The sequence below is a fragment of the Odocoileus virginianus genome, chromosome 6 (genome assembly GCF_023699985.2).
Source record: "Odocoileus virginianus isolate 20LAN1187 ecotype Illinois chromosome 6, Ovbor_1.2, whole genome shotgun sequence".
NCBI lineage: Eukaryota > Metazoa > Chordata > Mammalia > Artiodactyla > Cervidae > Odocoileus > Odocoileus virginianus.
Window position 1 is genome coordinate 27175704 of NC_069679.1, and position 14271 is coordinate 27189974.

The 14271-nt window shown below is 50.5% G+C and overlaps 1 protein-coding gene across 1 annotated transcript in view; it reads right to left on the reverse strand.

Annotated features, from left to right (window-relative positions):
* Window positions 1–14058, reverse strand: part of PLA2G4D (phospholipase A2 group IVD) — a 56046-nt gene extending 41988 nt beyond the window's left edge. Inside the window, exons 1-13 of the mRNA XM_020906811.2 lie at window positions 14014–14058; window positions 9445–9517; window positions 9114–9250; window positions 8429–8560; window positions 7730–7770; window positions 7299–7341; window positions 5964–6018; window positions 5511–5641; window positions 4480–4590; window positions 4312–4349; window positions 3997–4132; window positions 3532–3668; window positions 1697–1919 (exon numbers count right to left, since the gene is read on the reverse strand). Coding sequence (XP_020762470.2) covers window positions 1697–1919; window positions 3532–3668; window positions 3997–4132; window positions 4312–4349; window positions 4480–4590; window positions 5511–5641; window positions 5964–6018; window positions 7299–7341; window positions 7730–7770; window positions 8429–8560; window positions 9114–9250; window positions 9445–9517; window positions 14014–14058 — 1302 coding nt within the window. The remainder of the gene's footprint in view (window positions 1–1696; window positions 1920–3531; window positions 3669–3996; window positions 4133–4311; window positions 4350–4479; window positions 4591–5510; window positions 5642–5963; window positions 6019–7298; window positions 7342–7729; window positions 7771–8428; window positions 8561–9113; window positions 9251–9444; window positions 9518–14013) is intronic.
* Window positions 14059–14271: the final 213 nt, after the last annotated feature.

Here is a 14271-nt window from a genome sequence, read left to right on the forward strand (position 1 = left end):
TTGAAAATGTTGCCTCATTAAAAATCAAAGAAATGGAAAGGTACAATAAAATTTCCTTTCATGCCCATAAAATAGACAAACATTTAAAAGTGAGAAGAGCATGTAGAGAAAAAGAAACTATAATACACTGGTAGTGAGAGTGTGAATTAACACAACCCCTTTGGAGGACAATTTGGCAATAGCTTAGGAAAGTTGAAGATACACTACCCAATGACCTAACAATTCCACTACTGTGTATGTATCTTCAAGGCTTAGAGAATCTTGAACACATGGGCACAAGGAGACTTACATAAAACCATTGTGCAATTAATATTACATTTTCCTTAAGGATATATATATTTTAATAAAAGTATATGCAATAAAGGTGATCTAAGAAAGTAGAAAGGTTTGTAAGATATTATGTTATGTATAATATAAAGTATACAGGTTACAGATATGTATGTGATAATAAATTCGGGATGGTGGTTAACTCTGGGGGTTGGAGGAAAATGGGGCTGGAGGGGACAGGGAGCTTTGGCTCTTTCTGTAACATTTCATGTCTTAGGCTGATTAGTGAGATCCTGCATATTCCTTATATTATTCTTTATGCTTTATGTATTTTCTTAGGTCTGAAAATTATTGTAAAAAACACTTATTAGGATTTTATAATAAATATTTTTACCTAATAAAAAATAAGAATGGTTGGTAATTTCCGAATAGCATTTTGCTTGCCAACAAGAACAAAATTAAAAGAAAAAATTTAAAACATTCACTTTTTGGTCCTTTACATGATAATCATTTTTGGTCAAATGCCTGATATCCAAAGATAAGAAAGGTAAGAATCTTTCCTCTGCTAGTATATTTGATAGTACTTTTTTGTTACTCATATTAAAATACTTTTTGTGTTTTAGTCACTTCAAAAGCATTAAGAGGAACTATAAGGGGTGAAACAACAAAAAACAATTTCACAATTTTTTTGTGGAAAAAAAAAGAAAACAATCCTGATTTTCATCATTGTATCACTTAATGTAAGATCCAGAAGTTGACTTACTAAGCTTTTTTTTTTTCCTTTTTTAAAGAAGTAAGGTGTAAAAAAAATTTATATGCTCAGTTTTGTCTTAATGGTGTTAGGATCACAGTAAAGAAATAGATTTGCTGACACTTGATGCTTACCCTGTGCCAAGGCACCAGCAGTGCTCAGAACAACCCTGTGAGGTAAGTACTATTTTCATTCTCATTGTACATATGAGAAGACTGAGGCAAAGAGAGGTTAAGTAACTTGCCTAAGGACACATAGCTAGTAAGAGGCCCTAGAATTAGAATCCAGGAAATCTGGCTCCACAGTCTATGCTTTTAACACTACCATGAAGTGAAGAATACATTTTATGTTACAGTATAAATAAAAAGCTGTTCCAAAAATCTCGCTGACTCAAACACAATGCTTAACTGACTTTGGCGTTAACTGGTCCCGAGCTCTTGGGAGATCCAGAAATTTCTATTTCATGGGTAATTAATTGAAGAATAACCTGACTCAAAAAGTCAGCATTCCAGAGTGGGCAGACACTGAGGTACAGAGGTATGGCTCTTCCCATATCCTTGAACAAGGTACTGGCCTTTCGTTCCCGACAGGAAAGGCACATGGGCCTCAGCTAGCTGCAGGGCTACCCCCGCCCCACCAGTGTTCACACCCTCCGCCTCACACGCACAGGTGCGCTACCTGACCGTGCAGCATGAACTCCAGCACCAGACCCCACAGGTCCACGAAAGTCGTGGTGTGGCCCTGCTCAGCCCGCTGCGCCAGCTCCCGCTGGTAGCTCGCCAGGCGCTCAGGAGAGAAGGCCTCCAGCTTACTCTTGGCCAGGTGCTCCCGGACATGACTGATGGGTCCCTTGAGGTCCTTCTGCGACCACTCTGGGTCCCCATACAGATGGGCCATTGTCCTGAGAAAACAAAGGAACGTTACAGTAGGAGACCAAGGCTCAGCATGGTTGCTGCAACTCCAGTTTCCATTCTCTGACTTCTCCCAGCATGTGGTTCCTGCCACCAAACCCTGCCTGTCTGGGAGCTGTCTCAGGGTTTTCTATCCTTGGTTGGCACTGTCCAATATAGAGTGTGAGCCACATATGTAATTTACATTTTCCTAATGACCACATTTTCAAAAAGTTAAAAGAGACTGAAAGAATTAATTTTAACAGTATATTTCATTTAATTCAGTATCTAAACATTATCATTACAGCATGTAGTCAATATTTAAATTAATATAAATTTATAATTTTTCAAACTGTTTTTCAAAATTCGTTGCACATTTTATAACGCACCTCAATTTGAACAAGCCACATTTCATGTTATCAGCAACCACATGTAGCTGGTGGTTACTGTATTGTATAACACAGCTATAGGCCCTACTCCCATCTCTATATGTCTGTCCTGAAGCCCTTTAAGACACTGCTTGTCACCTAAACTCCTCTGAGGAGTTTACTCATCTTTTACTCCTTAAAGTCACATTTCAATAAGACTCAAAGGAATAAATCTCCAACAGTGAGAAGTCTCACTTCATCATAGGCAGAGTGGGGTATCAGGAGGCAATGCTACCTTTAGGTAAAATAACATCTTGTGACCTACATTTTCTCATCTATACTATAGGGTTGTGAGAGCTGCATGATAAAAAAGGCTGAGAGCCAAAGAATTGATGCCTTCAAAATGTGGTGCTGGAGAAGACTCTTGAGAGTCCCTTGGACAGCAAGGAGATCAAACCAGTCAGTCCTAAAGGAAATCAACGCTGAATATTCATTGGAAGGACTGATGTTGAAGATGAAGTCCCAATACCTTGGCCACCTGGCTCAAAGAGCCGACTCATTAGAAAAGACCCTGATGCTGGTAAAGATTGAAGGCAGGAGGAGGAGACAACAGAGGATGGGATGGTTGGATGGCATCACGGACTCAATGGACATGAGTTTGAGCAAACTCCAGGAAATAGTGAAGGACAGGGAGCCTGGCGTGCTGCAGTTGATGGGGTCCAAATAGTCGGACGCGACTGAGCGACTGAACAACAATAGGGACAATAAGGGAGACTACCGCAGAGAGTGTTGTGAGGATACAATGAGGTGACAACCGTTAAAGAAAAAAGAGCTACCAATTTGGAGTTCCTGATATGTGTCAGATATGTTAAGTGCTTCACTTGGGCTGTCCCACTCTAATCCTATGGTGTATGTGCTGTTATTACCCCCATTTTGGAGATGAGTCAACTGAGAATCAGAGGAAATAAGTTGCTCAGAGTCACTTAGTCAGTAAGTAGTGTTGCAGAAACTCAAAGCCAGCTCTTTCCAGATCAGCCAACCTATGCCTATTCAGTAGCATGGAACGGGTGACATGAGTCCTGCCTGACTCATGGCAGGACCTCTGATTGTCTATTTCTTCCCTTTAGAGAAAGCCATTTGGCATCCATCAGCCCATACCACTTGGCTTCCCCACAAAAAGGGTCCCATCGATGTCTTCTCCATTTCCCCCTGGAGCCTGATCATCTCTGCTCTTCCAAGTCCCCAGGGCCCTCACCATGTAGAGCCTGAGATGCCACTGAAGTAGGTCACACAGTCCAGAAGGCCCAGCTTCTGCAGGGCCAACAGGTGGCCATAGAGAGAGGTCATGGCCCGGGCGCCTCCTCCTGTGGCCATGATGCCTACAACAGGGACCTGGGTTGCACACAGACACAGGTTAGCTTAACAAGGACAGGGGTGGAGTGTCCCCCTGCTCCCAGGGATGGGACCTAGTGGGCAGGGCCTAAAGGGTTCAGGATTAGAGCCAGCACCTGCTTCTCCCCAGCAAGTAACAGCTCTCAGCCCTGGACAGGTCCCCAAAGAGAGTGTCCCCAAAGAGAGCTTCCCCACGCCCAATATCTCTCCCCCACATGCCCATCCCCCAGCCTCTGCGACTCAAGTATCTGGAGAGGGCATAGCAGTCAGGAAGTCCCTTAGGGCCAGTGCAAGGTATCTGCACCCACGTCCCCCTGCCCCCACAAACCTCATCTTCCTGCAGGTCTCTATCCAGCTGCAGGGCCTGCTTCAGGGCCTTGGCCACCACCTGCTTCCTCCTGCTCAGGAAGGCTCTTTCCTCCGCACACAGATCAAAGCCCAGATGTACGGCCAGCTCCTCGGTGCTGGGGCAGTATAGGAGTCAAGGGTCAGGGGGCACCTGCATAGCTCAGCCACTGGTTGGTGAGGCCCACAATGACTGCCGAATAAACTCCCTGCTGCCAACGCCCAAGACTGTTCTTTATACCACTCTCCCCGACCCCTGTGACTGCCCCTGGCTTCCACAGATATGAATGGCCCTTACCAGCTCTCAGCCTTGAGCTGCAGCTTCACTCCTGGGGCCTGAAATCAGAGCGAGAGACCCTACTCAGGATGTCCTAGACCCTGAGGGGAGTGTGGGTATCCCCTGGGGGCCTGCGGCTCCCCCATCTTTGTTCTCGCTGACACTTCCCATCTAGCTGAGGTCACTTACGTTTGTAGCAGGAACATCAATGGTCACCTCCTTCCCCATGGCCAAGGACCTCAGGGGCACAGTGAGGTGCCCAGCTGTGTTGCCTGAGTTCCAGCCACTGCTTATAGAGCTCTGGAAGAAAACTTTTGTTCACTCATTCATTTACTCAACAAATCCTCACTGTGTATCTAGACAGTGATCCAGACAGATATAAGCCCCCCTCTGATAATAAAAAAATTACAATATTTATAATTATTGTGGTTATAATAATTACACAAATAACAGCTAACTGAATTATTTTGCTGTATATCTGAAACTAGCACAATATTGTAAAGCAACTATACTTCAATTATTATTCAATTAATAATAATTATAATAGCTTATATTTTTTAATGTATCAATGACTAAGAGTTATTTATTATTCTAACTGATTCATATGCATGAATCTACAAAAGAACAGGTAACAAACTGATGTTAGTAAGTATTGTAAAGGAAATAAGCAGTGTGATGTGGCAAAGTAACCAAAGGGCTCTATGAAGTCTACTTAAGATGGGAGGATCAAAGAGGACCTCTGGAGAGGTGCCATTTGAGCTGAGATCTAACAGAGCAGGAAGAGGAGGAAGAAGAGGAGTAGGCAGCCTTGGAAAGAGACAGGGGGACAGGAAAGCACTTGGGGTGCTGGAAAAGCAAGAAGAGACAATCATGGCTGGAGCATCATGAATGAGGGACACATGGAAGAAAATGAGTCAGCAGAGGTGTGTAGGGGTCAGGTTATGTAGGGCCTGTGGACACAGACATGGGATTTTATTCTTAGAGCATTGTTGGAGGAGTCGTTACAGACTTTAAACAAAGACTGACATGGCACAGGCCCCATGCCCAACCTAGGCCCTTGGCCATCCTCCTTGTGTGCCAAGGGCATAGTGCCTAACTGGGGGAGGCCAATAAGGCCACAGGGGCCTGACCTTGGCAGGGGGATGGCCAGAGAGAGGCCTGCAGCAGCTGGAGCTGACTCAAGGCTGGGGCTGGCAGGTAGCTCCAGAGCCAAGACCTACCTTCAGGCACCCACTCAGCTCGGCCTCTTGGGCTGCCATGTAGTGGAAGCAGAAGGCAGAGGCTGTGCCCAGGGCAGTTGTCTGCGTGTCCTCATAAGAGCCCTTCAGCACCAGCTCCAGCTCATCCTGATCTAGGGAGAGAGAGGGCAGACTAGCACAAGGAAACAAAAGCCCAGAACCCCAGCTAGGATCCAGTACTGCCCAAGATGTGGGGAGAACGAGTGGCTGGACCATGGCAGACAGCATTCTGGAAAGAGCTCTGCCCACAACCCCCATGGGACTCCCACCACCTGTGACATGCCTTCCCCCAGTTCAGCGGGACTCTAATGCCCAGAGGAGCTCCGTTGCCCGTGTGCTGTGTGGGCAACCTCCTGCTGTGCAGGTTCCCCAGCCACCCCCGTCCACCCCCCACATTCCAAGCAGAGGCCAGACCTTGTCCTGAGCAGGTCTCACCTGCAGCCACAGCCGTGCTGACGACATGGACATCCAGGCGCGACAGCTCTCGGGCCTGGGGCAGACCACATTGTGGACAGGGGACTCTGCATGGGAAGCTGAGGTCCCCTCAACCTCACCCCCGGAGTCCCACTATCCCAAATCCACTGCACCCAGAACCAGAAGTGGAACCGGATGCAGAGACCTCTCACCCTACCTCTGGTCCCGGAGCAGCCAGGAAAGCCCCGTCTCCACCCAACCTCCCAGCCTCCTACATTTGCCAAACTTTTGACATCTCTGAAAGCCCCCCAGCCCTCAGGCCCAGTCCTTTCTTCTCTTTCTCTGCAGACTCAACCTGGAGGAGGCATTCTATTATAACTGCTCCCAAATAATATTATGCAACCTGCCAGTCCACAGGATGATGGACTGGGTCAGAGAAACAAAGCCTAAACATTTTAGCCACTGAAACATCTGACTGCCGTCCAGTTGACTGCCCTGCCAAGGGAGTCTGCTGCGTTCTCTCTGTACCGCCTACTAGCTGGAGCCCACAACCCACTGTCCTCTCTTGTAGAACTGCTATATTCACAGCATGCCACTGGGTTCCATCACCTCATGAAAGACAGCTGCCACAGGTGTGGCTCTTTTCAGGGTATTTGAAAAAGTAATACTAGCCCATCAAACAGACACTCGTAGGACCCCGAGGGTGGGTGCTCACTTCAGTTCTAAACTCCAGTGGCCTGACTCACCACAGACAGGGCCTAGCTTGGCTCCCAGGTCAGGGCTGTATTGCTGGTTGGGAGCTTTGCTTTGAGTAGAAAGTTTCTAATCATCACTCACCACCCATCCCTGTCCACTGCAGAGCTCTGTGAGCTTGCTGTGTTTTGGGAGAGGGGAGGAGCTGGTTGATCCCTGACTCTATCTCAGGGCTCCCAGCTTGGAAGCATGCCACACTGGAAAGGCCCTCTGAGGTTTATTACCTGAATTTTCGCAGCCTGAGCCTACTGGCCTGGCCTGCCAGTCTTCGTCGCCACCTTCGGGGCTAATAACTATGAACTCATTACACATGACTAAGCACCATCAGCCTAAAATTCCCCAAAAGCTCCCTCAGAACTCCTCTCAGCAGAGCCTCAGCCTCCCCTCTCTCTCCAAGTGCCCTTGAGGCCCTTCCAAGCCCTGCAGCCCAGGTGACCACTTAGTAGGAAGCCAGGAAGTCTTACTGCAAAGTCCTGTCCTCGCCTCACCCCTTCTGGCCCACCCCCTAACCCTACCCTCCACCTCTACCCTGGTGTCTGTTCTGGGTCCCTCCCTCAGCCTCCTTGCTTCCTGTTCCCACACAGGTGTGGGGAAGGTGGTTACCACAAGCACGTTGTTGGTGATGAGGTTTTCCGGGCGGTCTGACCTGGAAAAATCAAACCATCCAGAGTGCAGTCTTGCAAAGGCCAATGTTTCCTGCGCTGACGTCCCCCTCTTAGCTCGGGCTGCACCCAGATGGGGCCTCCTTGAATGACAAGGAGTGTTCTCTGAGTCCTGGATATGACTCTTCGGGGCGTGGGGAGATGCTTCTGAAGAGCGGGAGGTGGGGAGGGAGGGGGAGAGTGGGGCAGAGAAAATACCACCTTCTTCATTTCATTTCTCTAATAGGGTCCCCTCACCCTGACTGGCAGGGGTGGGAGATGAGGAACAATGCATCTGTACTGGACAGACCAATGGGAAGATCTGGATCAAGGATATTTTCCTCAGGAGAGCCTTGTACTGAGACACTCCCTGGGCTGGGTGGTAGCACTCACATTTTCTCAATCAGGAACTCCACGTCCAGCTCCTCCGGTCCCTGAAATTAAAGATGAACCAGTTGCCAACATGCCCATGTGTCTTTGGAGTTGGCACAGCTCCATTACGTGTGTCGTCTCATCATCTCAAGCCACCTCCAAGGGAGGCACGGTGTTACAACAGCTCCCATTTTACAGATGAGGAAATCAAGTCTTAGGGGAAAATGGGCTACCTGCCCAGGTTACCCACAGCTGGCAAGGCTGAAGGGGAAGACAAGGGACACAAGCCTAAAGAGGCTTGAAGAGGCCAAGGGTCCATTTCATCTTCCTCTCAAGGGGGACCAACCCCAGAACTCTGCTTTCCACGCCCCCAGGCTTTGCCTGCTGCAGAAAGAGCACAGACCATCATGCAGGCCTTGGGAGGGTCAGAGTGGTGAGCAGGAGTGATGAACCTGCACCCCCTGAAGAACTGGGCACACCCAGCTGTGTTTGTGGCACATGAGGAAGTTTTCACATCATCCCAAACCTTCCTTCCCTGTAGAAGACTAGAATCCTTCATTAAGTGATTCAGCTGATAATAGTCAAGTTAAGCCTCCTCCTTTCCTATTAAAATGTGAAAATCTCTGGGAAGGGCCTGGCAGCGTCTCAATAGACAGGAGAAACTTCGCAACTTCCTCAGCCCGGAGCTGAGAGGTGGGGCCGGTAGGGACCCCCACCCACCTGGGCACGCAGGGAGAAGGTCTTCCGGAGCAGCCTTCCAGGGAGGAGATCAGAGACATCATAGAGAACCTTGAACCAGGCGTCATCCTGCGTGACTGTGTCCTCATCATAGAGGGTCAGCTCCAGAATGTTCTAGGGACCCGAGAACAACAACTTAGCACGTTATTAACTCATAGTGTGGCTCACAACTGTTGAGCCCTCACTTGATGTCAAGGGCAAGAAAAGATTATTATGCCTTCACGCTTTTTACTTCAAAATAAAAATAAAGGTAAAGCCTGAAAGTGGTTAAGGAAATCAGCAAAGTTCTTAACTTACCCCTGTTAATTTTTGTTTTTATAAGAAATTAAATTCTTTCAAAGAGTTTCCCCGATACCAGTTCCATGCCTGCTTTACTGGTTCCCTAAGGTACGGTAGGTCCCAGGCACTTACTGGGAGTCTTCCATGCACGATCTCATTTAACCTCAAACAACCCAGTCAGGAGGGCTCTTATGCTTCCACTCCATGGACTGGCTTAGGGAGGACCATCACCTTGTCATTCACGTATCCTCTCGCATACAGCACATCTAGGCTGGAGCACACAGACACCCCATTCCCCAGGGTCTCTGCCTGAGCCCCACCCCAAAACATTCGTGTATGCGGTACAACCTGTCCTCAGGTGGGTGGCCAGGGATACCCTGACCTTTACCTTGACCTGACTCTGGATCAGGAAAGTGAAGGTCTCGTTCCACACAGGATGACTGGAGTTGGTAACTGTTTTGGTCTTAAACTTCGTTCCAGGTGCGGTTGGCAGCTGTAGGACCACATAGGGGTCTGCCTCGCTCACTGCCAACATCAAGGGAGCCATTGTGAGAGAGAATTCCTCACATCACTCTCCAGGGGCCTCACCAGGTTCCTCCCAACATCCCTGCAGCCACTCTGGGCAGCCCAGCCCAGCCCAGCCCCTAGGCACTTGCCCGGGCCTTTCCCACAGGACCCGGCAACCCCACCTCCCCAGAGCCCAATTCACAGTTACTCACACAGGTCAGCCCAGCCCAGGCCCCGTGCCTCCAGGACCCTCACGGTGAGCCGCCAGCAGGTAGAGGCCTCCCTCTGGAGAGAAATAGACCTCTGAGTCCCTCCTGCTCAGGAGCAAGCCCCACTGATCAGTACCTGAGATGCTTACTGATGCCGCCAGGCGTTGCGGGGCCAAACAGCCTTTGCCTACCACTGCCCTTGGGGCCGTGGCTGTCAGAGAATGGCAGACCTCAAAGGGGGTAGAATTTGTGAGAACCCTTCCCTGCAGGGGCAGGATTGCACAGTATAAGGAAGAATGCAGGAAATGAAGGGCCAGGGGATGCCCACCTTACTGGACATGTCAGTTTGGGGTCAGCCACCCCCAGAGCTCCCAGGAGGGCAGCCCCTTGGTGAAGCATGTGACCCGGCTGCCCAGTGTCCCCCCAGCCCTCTGGAAAGGAAGTGGGCATGTGACTCCAAGAGGCTGAGTCCCAGGGGCCCAGCGCTCCCTCACGGCCTCAGGTACCAACCCTTTCTTGGGTGTGAATTGGGAAATTCCAAGAGCATCAGGCTATTACCGTGTGCAGGGGGCAAAATGTATTAAGACGACGTGTGTTAGTCGCTCAGTCGTGTCTGTTTGTGACCCCATGGACCTTAGCCCGCCAGGCTCCTCTGTTCATGAAATTCTCCAGACAAGAATACTGGGGTGGGTTGCCGGTTCCTGTTCCAGTTAAGATGATGGCGAGGCCATATCAGCCCACAGAGAAGCCCAATGAGATGGGAAAAGAAACTGAAAGGGCAGAAGCTCCGAGGGGCCAAGAGGATGAGCAGAAAGAGGTGGCAGGAAGAAAAGCAGAGGGCAGGTGGGGTGTGGCTGAGTCCTGCCCAGGGACATGGCCCTTTTCGGGGGGTGGGGGGCGGGTATCCTCAACCCCTACCGCTGAGGTCCTTGGCACTGCTGGGATCTAGGGGGCCACCGGGTTTCTGTTCTTCCTGGGGCCCCGCTGTGTAGTTTTTCCTGGGCACCCTGCACACATTTCTTATGATAAAACCCTGCCATCTGAGGCAGAGGTGATACCATGCTTGCAGGGTCAGGAGATAGCACTATGATGAAACCAAAGCTCTTTCCTGTGCTGCATCCTCCCACCACCAGTCCTGCTTCTGTGCATGTGATTCGAAAGCCTTGGCTCCTGCCAGTAATCATCTCTGCCCTGCATAGGTGCTCCCTGCCCAGGGCTGGCTCAGCGTCCACAGGACAGGCTCTCCAAGCCCCACAGAGAGGTTTAAAGGACAGTGGGCCACAGCAAAGTCAATCAGGCTTGTGCCCCTGGGTCCTCAATCCTCCCTGTCCTGTGGCTTCTGGCTGGATGTCTTTGTCACCCCAGTCAGTTCTCTGGCAGAGCACACATGACCCTCCCAGCAAGGTAGACTGGTTTCTCCCTTCTCCCCAGGATCAGTGGCAGCAGTGACACCCACAGGCTGTAAGCCAGAGGTTGCAATTGACAGGGATTTAGTGACTTTTTAGACACCTGGCTCCATTTCCTCCCCACACCAATTCCATCACCATCCACCATGGAGAAGGTGCAGGTTGGGACCTTGGTCCCTGTGAGGAGTTGTGCTCCAATGCCCACTCCATGCTGGGGAGAGGCAGAGGCAGCCCCAGACCCCCCGATTCTCAGGGCCACAGCCTGTGGGCTACTCTAAAGCCACTTGGGACTACTAAGAAGCATCCCAATTGCTTGCTTTCCAGCCAGCCACCCTGCCCATTTTGGATGTTGCTGCCCATTTTCCCCTCTGGTCATTGAGAGCCTCTCAACCTCAGAAAGCCCATCATTCCCTGGAGGATCTCTTTCCTAGGGTGAAGTCCATTCTCTTCACCTCTAAGAGAGTCACTAATACAGCATCTGGAGGACGGGCTGTGACAGTCACTACAATGACTGGTCATTGCTGGGGTAGGAGAACAGAGTGATCAATGCAGGTGTCCAGCTAGGTTATTTGGATCCAAACTGCTTACTTGCTGTGTGACCCAGGACAAGTTACTAAACTTCTCGGTGCCTCTGTTTCCTCATTGTATTGGGACTAATAACAGTATCAACCTGACACAGTGTTTTCAGGCTGAATGTGTTAATGCCTGTAGAATGCTTAGCAAAAAAGTAAGTAGTTTCTAGACAATTGTTCTTATTACTATTAATACTTATTAAGTACTTGTTATGTTTATGTTTCTAGGTGCTATACTAAGCATACTACATATTCAAACTCAGTTTATTCTCCTGACAGTTTGTAAGATAGTTCTCTCATTTCACGGATGAGAGGATTGAGACTCAGCAAGGTTGACTTGCCCTAGGTCACAGAGATAGTAAGTGACATGGTGATTTTGTCACTAAGTCATGTCTGACTCTTGCAACCCCATGAACTGTAGGTAGCCTGCCAGGCTCCTTTGTCCATGGGGTTCTCCAGGCAAGAATACTGGAGTGGTTGCTATTTCCTTCTCCAGGGGATCTTCATGACCCAGGAATTGAACTTGGGTCTCCTGCACTGCAGGCAGTTTCTTTACCAACTGAGCTATCGGGGAATCCCCTGGTAAGTGAGTGACATAGTTAGGATTCAAACCCAGGCCTTCAAGGCCAGAGCTCACAATCCATAAGAAGGTTCTTAGGACTTTGCTTCTTTGTAAAACCATGCAGATTTCCCCCTCTGCCCTGTGGATATCTAAACATTAGAATTTCATAGATGCATTTTAGACAAATAGGGTTATTGAGCCAACTAACATGTCTTTTCTCTCAAGAGTTCTGGGGCTTCACCTTCCCTGTTGAAAGACCCTCCCTCCTGGACTACTTCATTCACTAAAGACTGACAATGGACATTTGTGGAGGATCTCCTGAAGGGCCCCCTGGCCCGGCTTCCTGTAACATCCTGGGAGTGCCTCCTTATTGAGAGTCCTAGACACCCTCTCTCCCCCTGCATGGTGACCCCAGGGCCTCCTCCAGAGCTCAGCGCTGGCCCTGCTCAAGGGAGACTGAGGGGCGCTGGAATCCCCAGACTGGGGTACAGAGGACCTATGACAATGAGGTCTTCAGTTGGGAGAGACAAATGAGCAGGCTGCCTTTTCTCCCTGCCGGCACCCTATGTAACCTGCCTATGGGAGGCTGGGGAGACCAGGAGTGGGAGCTGCAGGCACAGCTTCCAGCCCTGAACCTTCTGAATCAGGCTGAGATGATGCTCCCGAACCACACAATTGGCCCATCCCAGAGCAAGTCCTGGATGCCCCGGCCTGCCCCACCAGCCACACTTCTGCTGCCAAGGCAGGCTCCAGTTTCCCCTTCCAGCAGGTGAGAGGTGGGGTGAGGCTGCTCCTGAGGCTTGTCTGCCCCTGGAGCCAACTTGAAGGCCTTGGGGATTCAGCCAGTCCCAGGACCGTCAAATAAGACGCTTCCCAGGTGTGTTGGTAGAATCAGGCTCCCAGGGCCTCTGAGCCAATTTTGCCCCTGGGCCGGGCCTAGAGAAGGCAAGGGTAGAAGAGAATGATGTCCAGCCTTCTCCAGGGAGATGAAGAGGAAAGTGGATGCTTCGGACACCTCCACAGCTGGGTCCTGGGGCTCAGGCTCCTATTGGAGCCCAGCCCTTCCACCTTCCTGATCCCGCAGCCTTGAGTTCCCCTTAGCCCACATCAGGGCATTTCCATAAATGTCTGCCTTAGAAAGGGTCCTCCAGATCTCAGGCTGACAGGGGCTGGGACAGCAGGTGTCCTGCGATGGAAGGGTCCCCCTCTGTCTTCTCCAGGAGTCCCTGGTGCCTGGCCTGCTCCAAACAAATCTTCAGGAGCATCAGGTTGGAACTGCTTACCTAGCTGCCACTCAGACCTGGATCTCAGGGCCAAGCTCCAGAAGTCTGGCCAGCTCTTGAGTGAGATAAAAGCCCCCGGACAGTGAGCTTGACATTTTTCATGGCCCCTGGCTGGGGCAGCAAGGGAGACCTGAGGAGCCGGTCCTTCTGGCTTAGGTCTGTGGCCAAGATTGAAGAGTCTCGGCTGAGGGAAAGCACCAGTGGGGTGAGAGCAAGCAGTCTGTAGGCCTCTTTGGCCTGGTTGCAGCTTCATAGCTCTAGGGCCTGGAAAATAATTTGAGGGTGGGGATTTGAGATGGCATATCTCCTGAGATGCACAGGGTGGTTCCTGGGTTCTAGCTGGATCCAGGAATTCCACTGCCTGCGGTAGTAGGCTGTGGACCTGGTGGGGTCTCCATCTGTGACACACAGACAATGTGTTCTCTGATGTGGTGTGTGAGCCTTCGGAGGAAGGAAGGGGTGGGGCTCTAAGGGGCTGCCTGGTTGTTCACGGTGGACTCTGGTCTCCTGGGGCTTACTTCTATGGCTGTTAATCACCCATCCCACCCACTCACTATCCCTAAACACAGATTCCCTCACCTTCTGCCTTCCTCCTTCAGTCTCTGCCTAGGCAGAGACCCCAGGTCTAGGACCCTGCCCCTCCCCAGAGACCAGAATCACCTTGGTTTCAGCTGTGTCAAGCTCTTTAGATGCACCCTGGCTCCAAGCCCTGCCCTGAGTGATGCCAACAGGCTCGGTGGCGTTATTACCTGGTGAGGATGGCCAGGTGGTCCCCTAGGTGTCAGTCTCTCCATGCCGACCCTTTGGCTCCACTCCAGGCCCAGCCAGGATGCCAGCTCCCTGGCTGGCTGGCAGCGACTGCTCCAGTGGGATGGGACTGACTGTGAACCTGCCAGCCTCGAGGAGCAATGATCCTATAGGGAGACTGGGCCCCACCTCCAGGTCACTCCCTCAGCCCAGCACCTTCTCGTCTTCCTCTGGAAGCTGAGTCAACTCTCTTCTCCAGA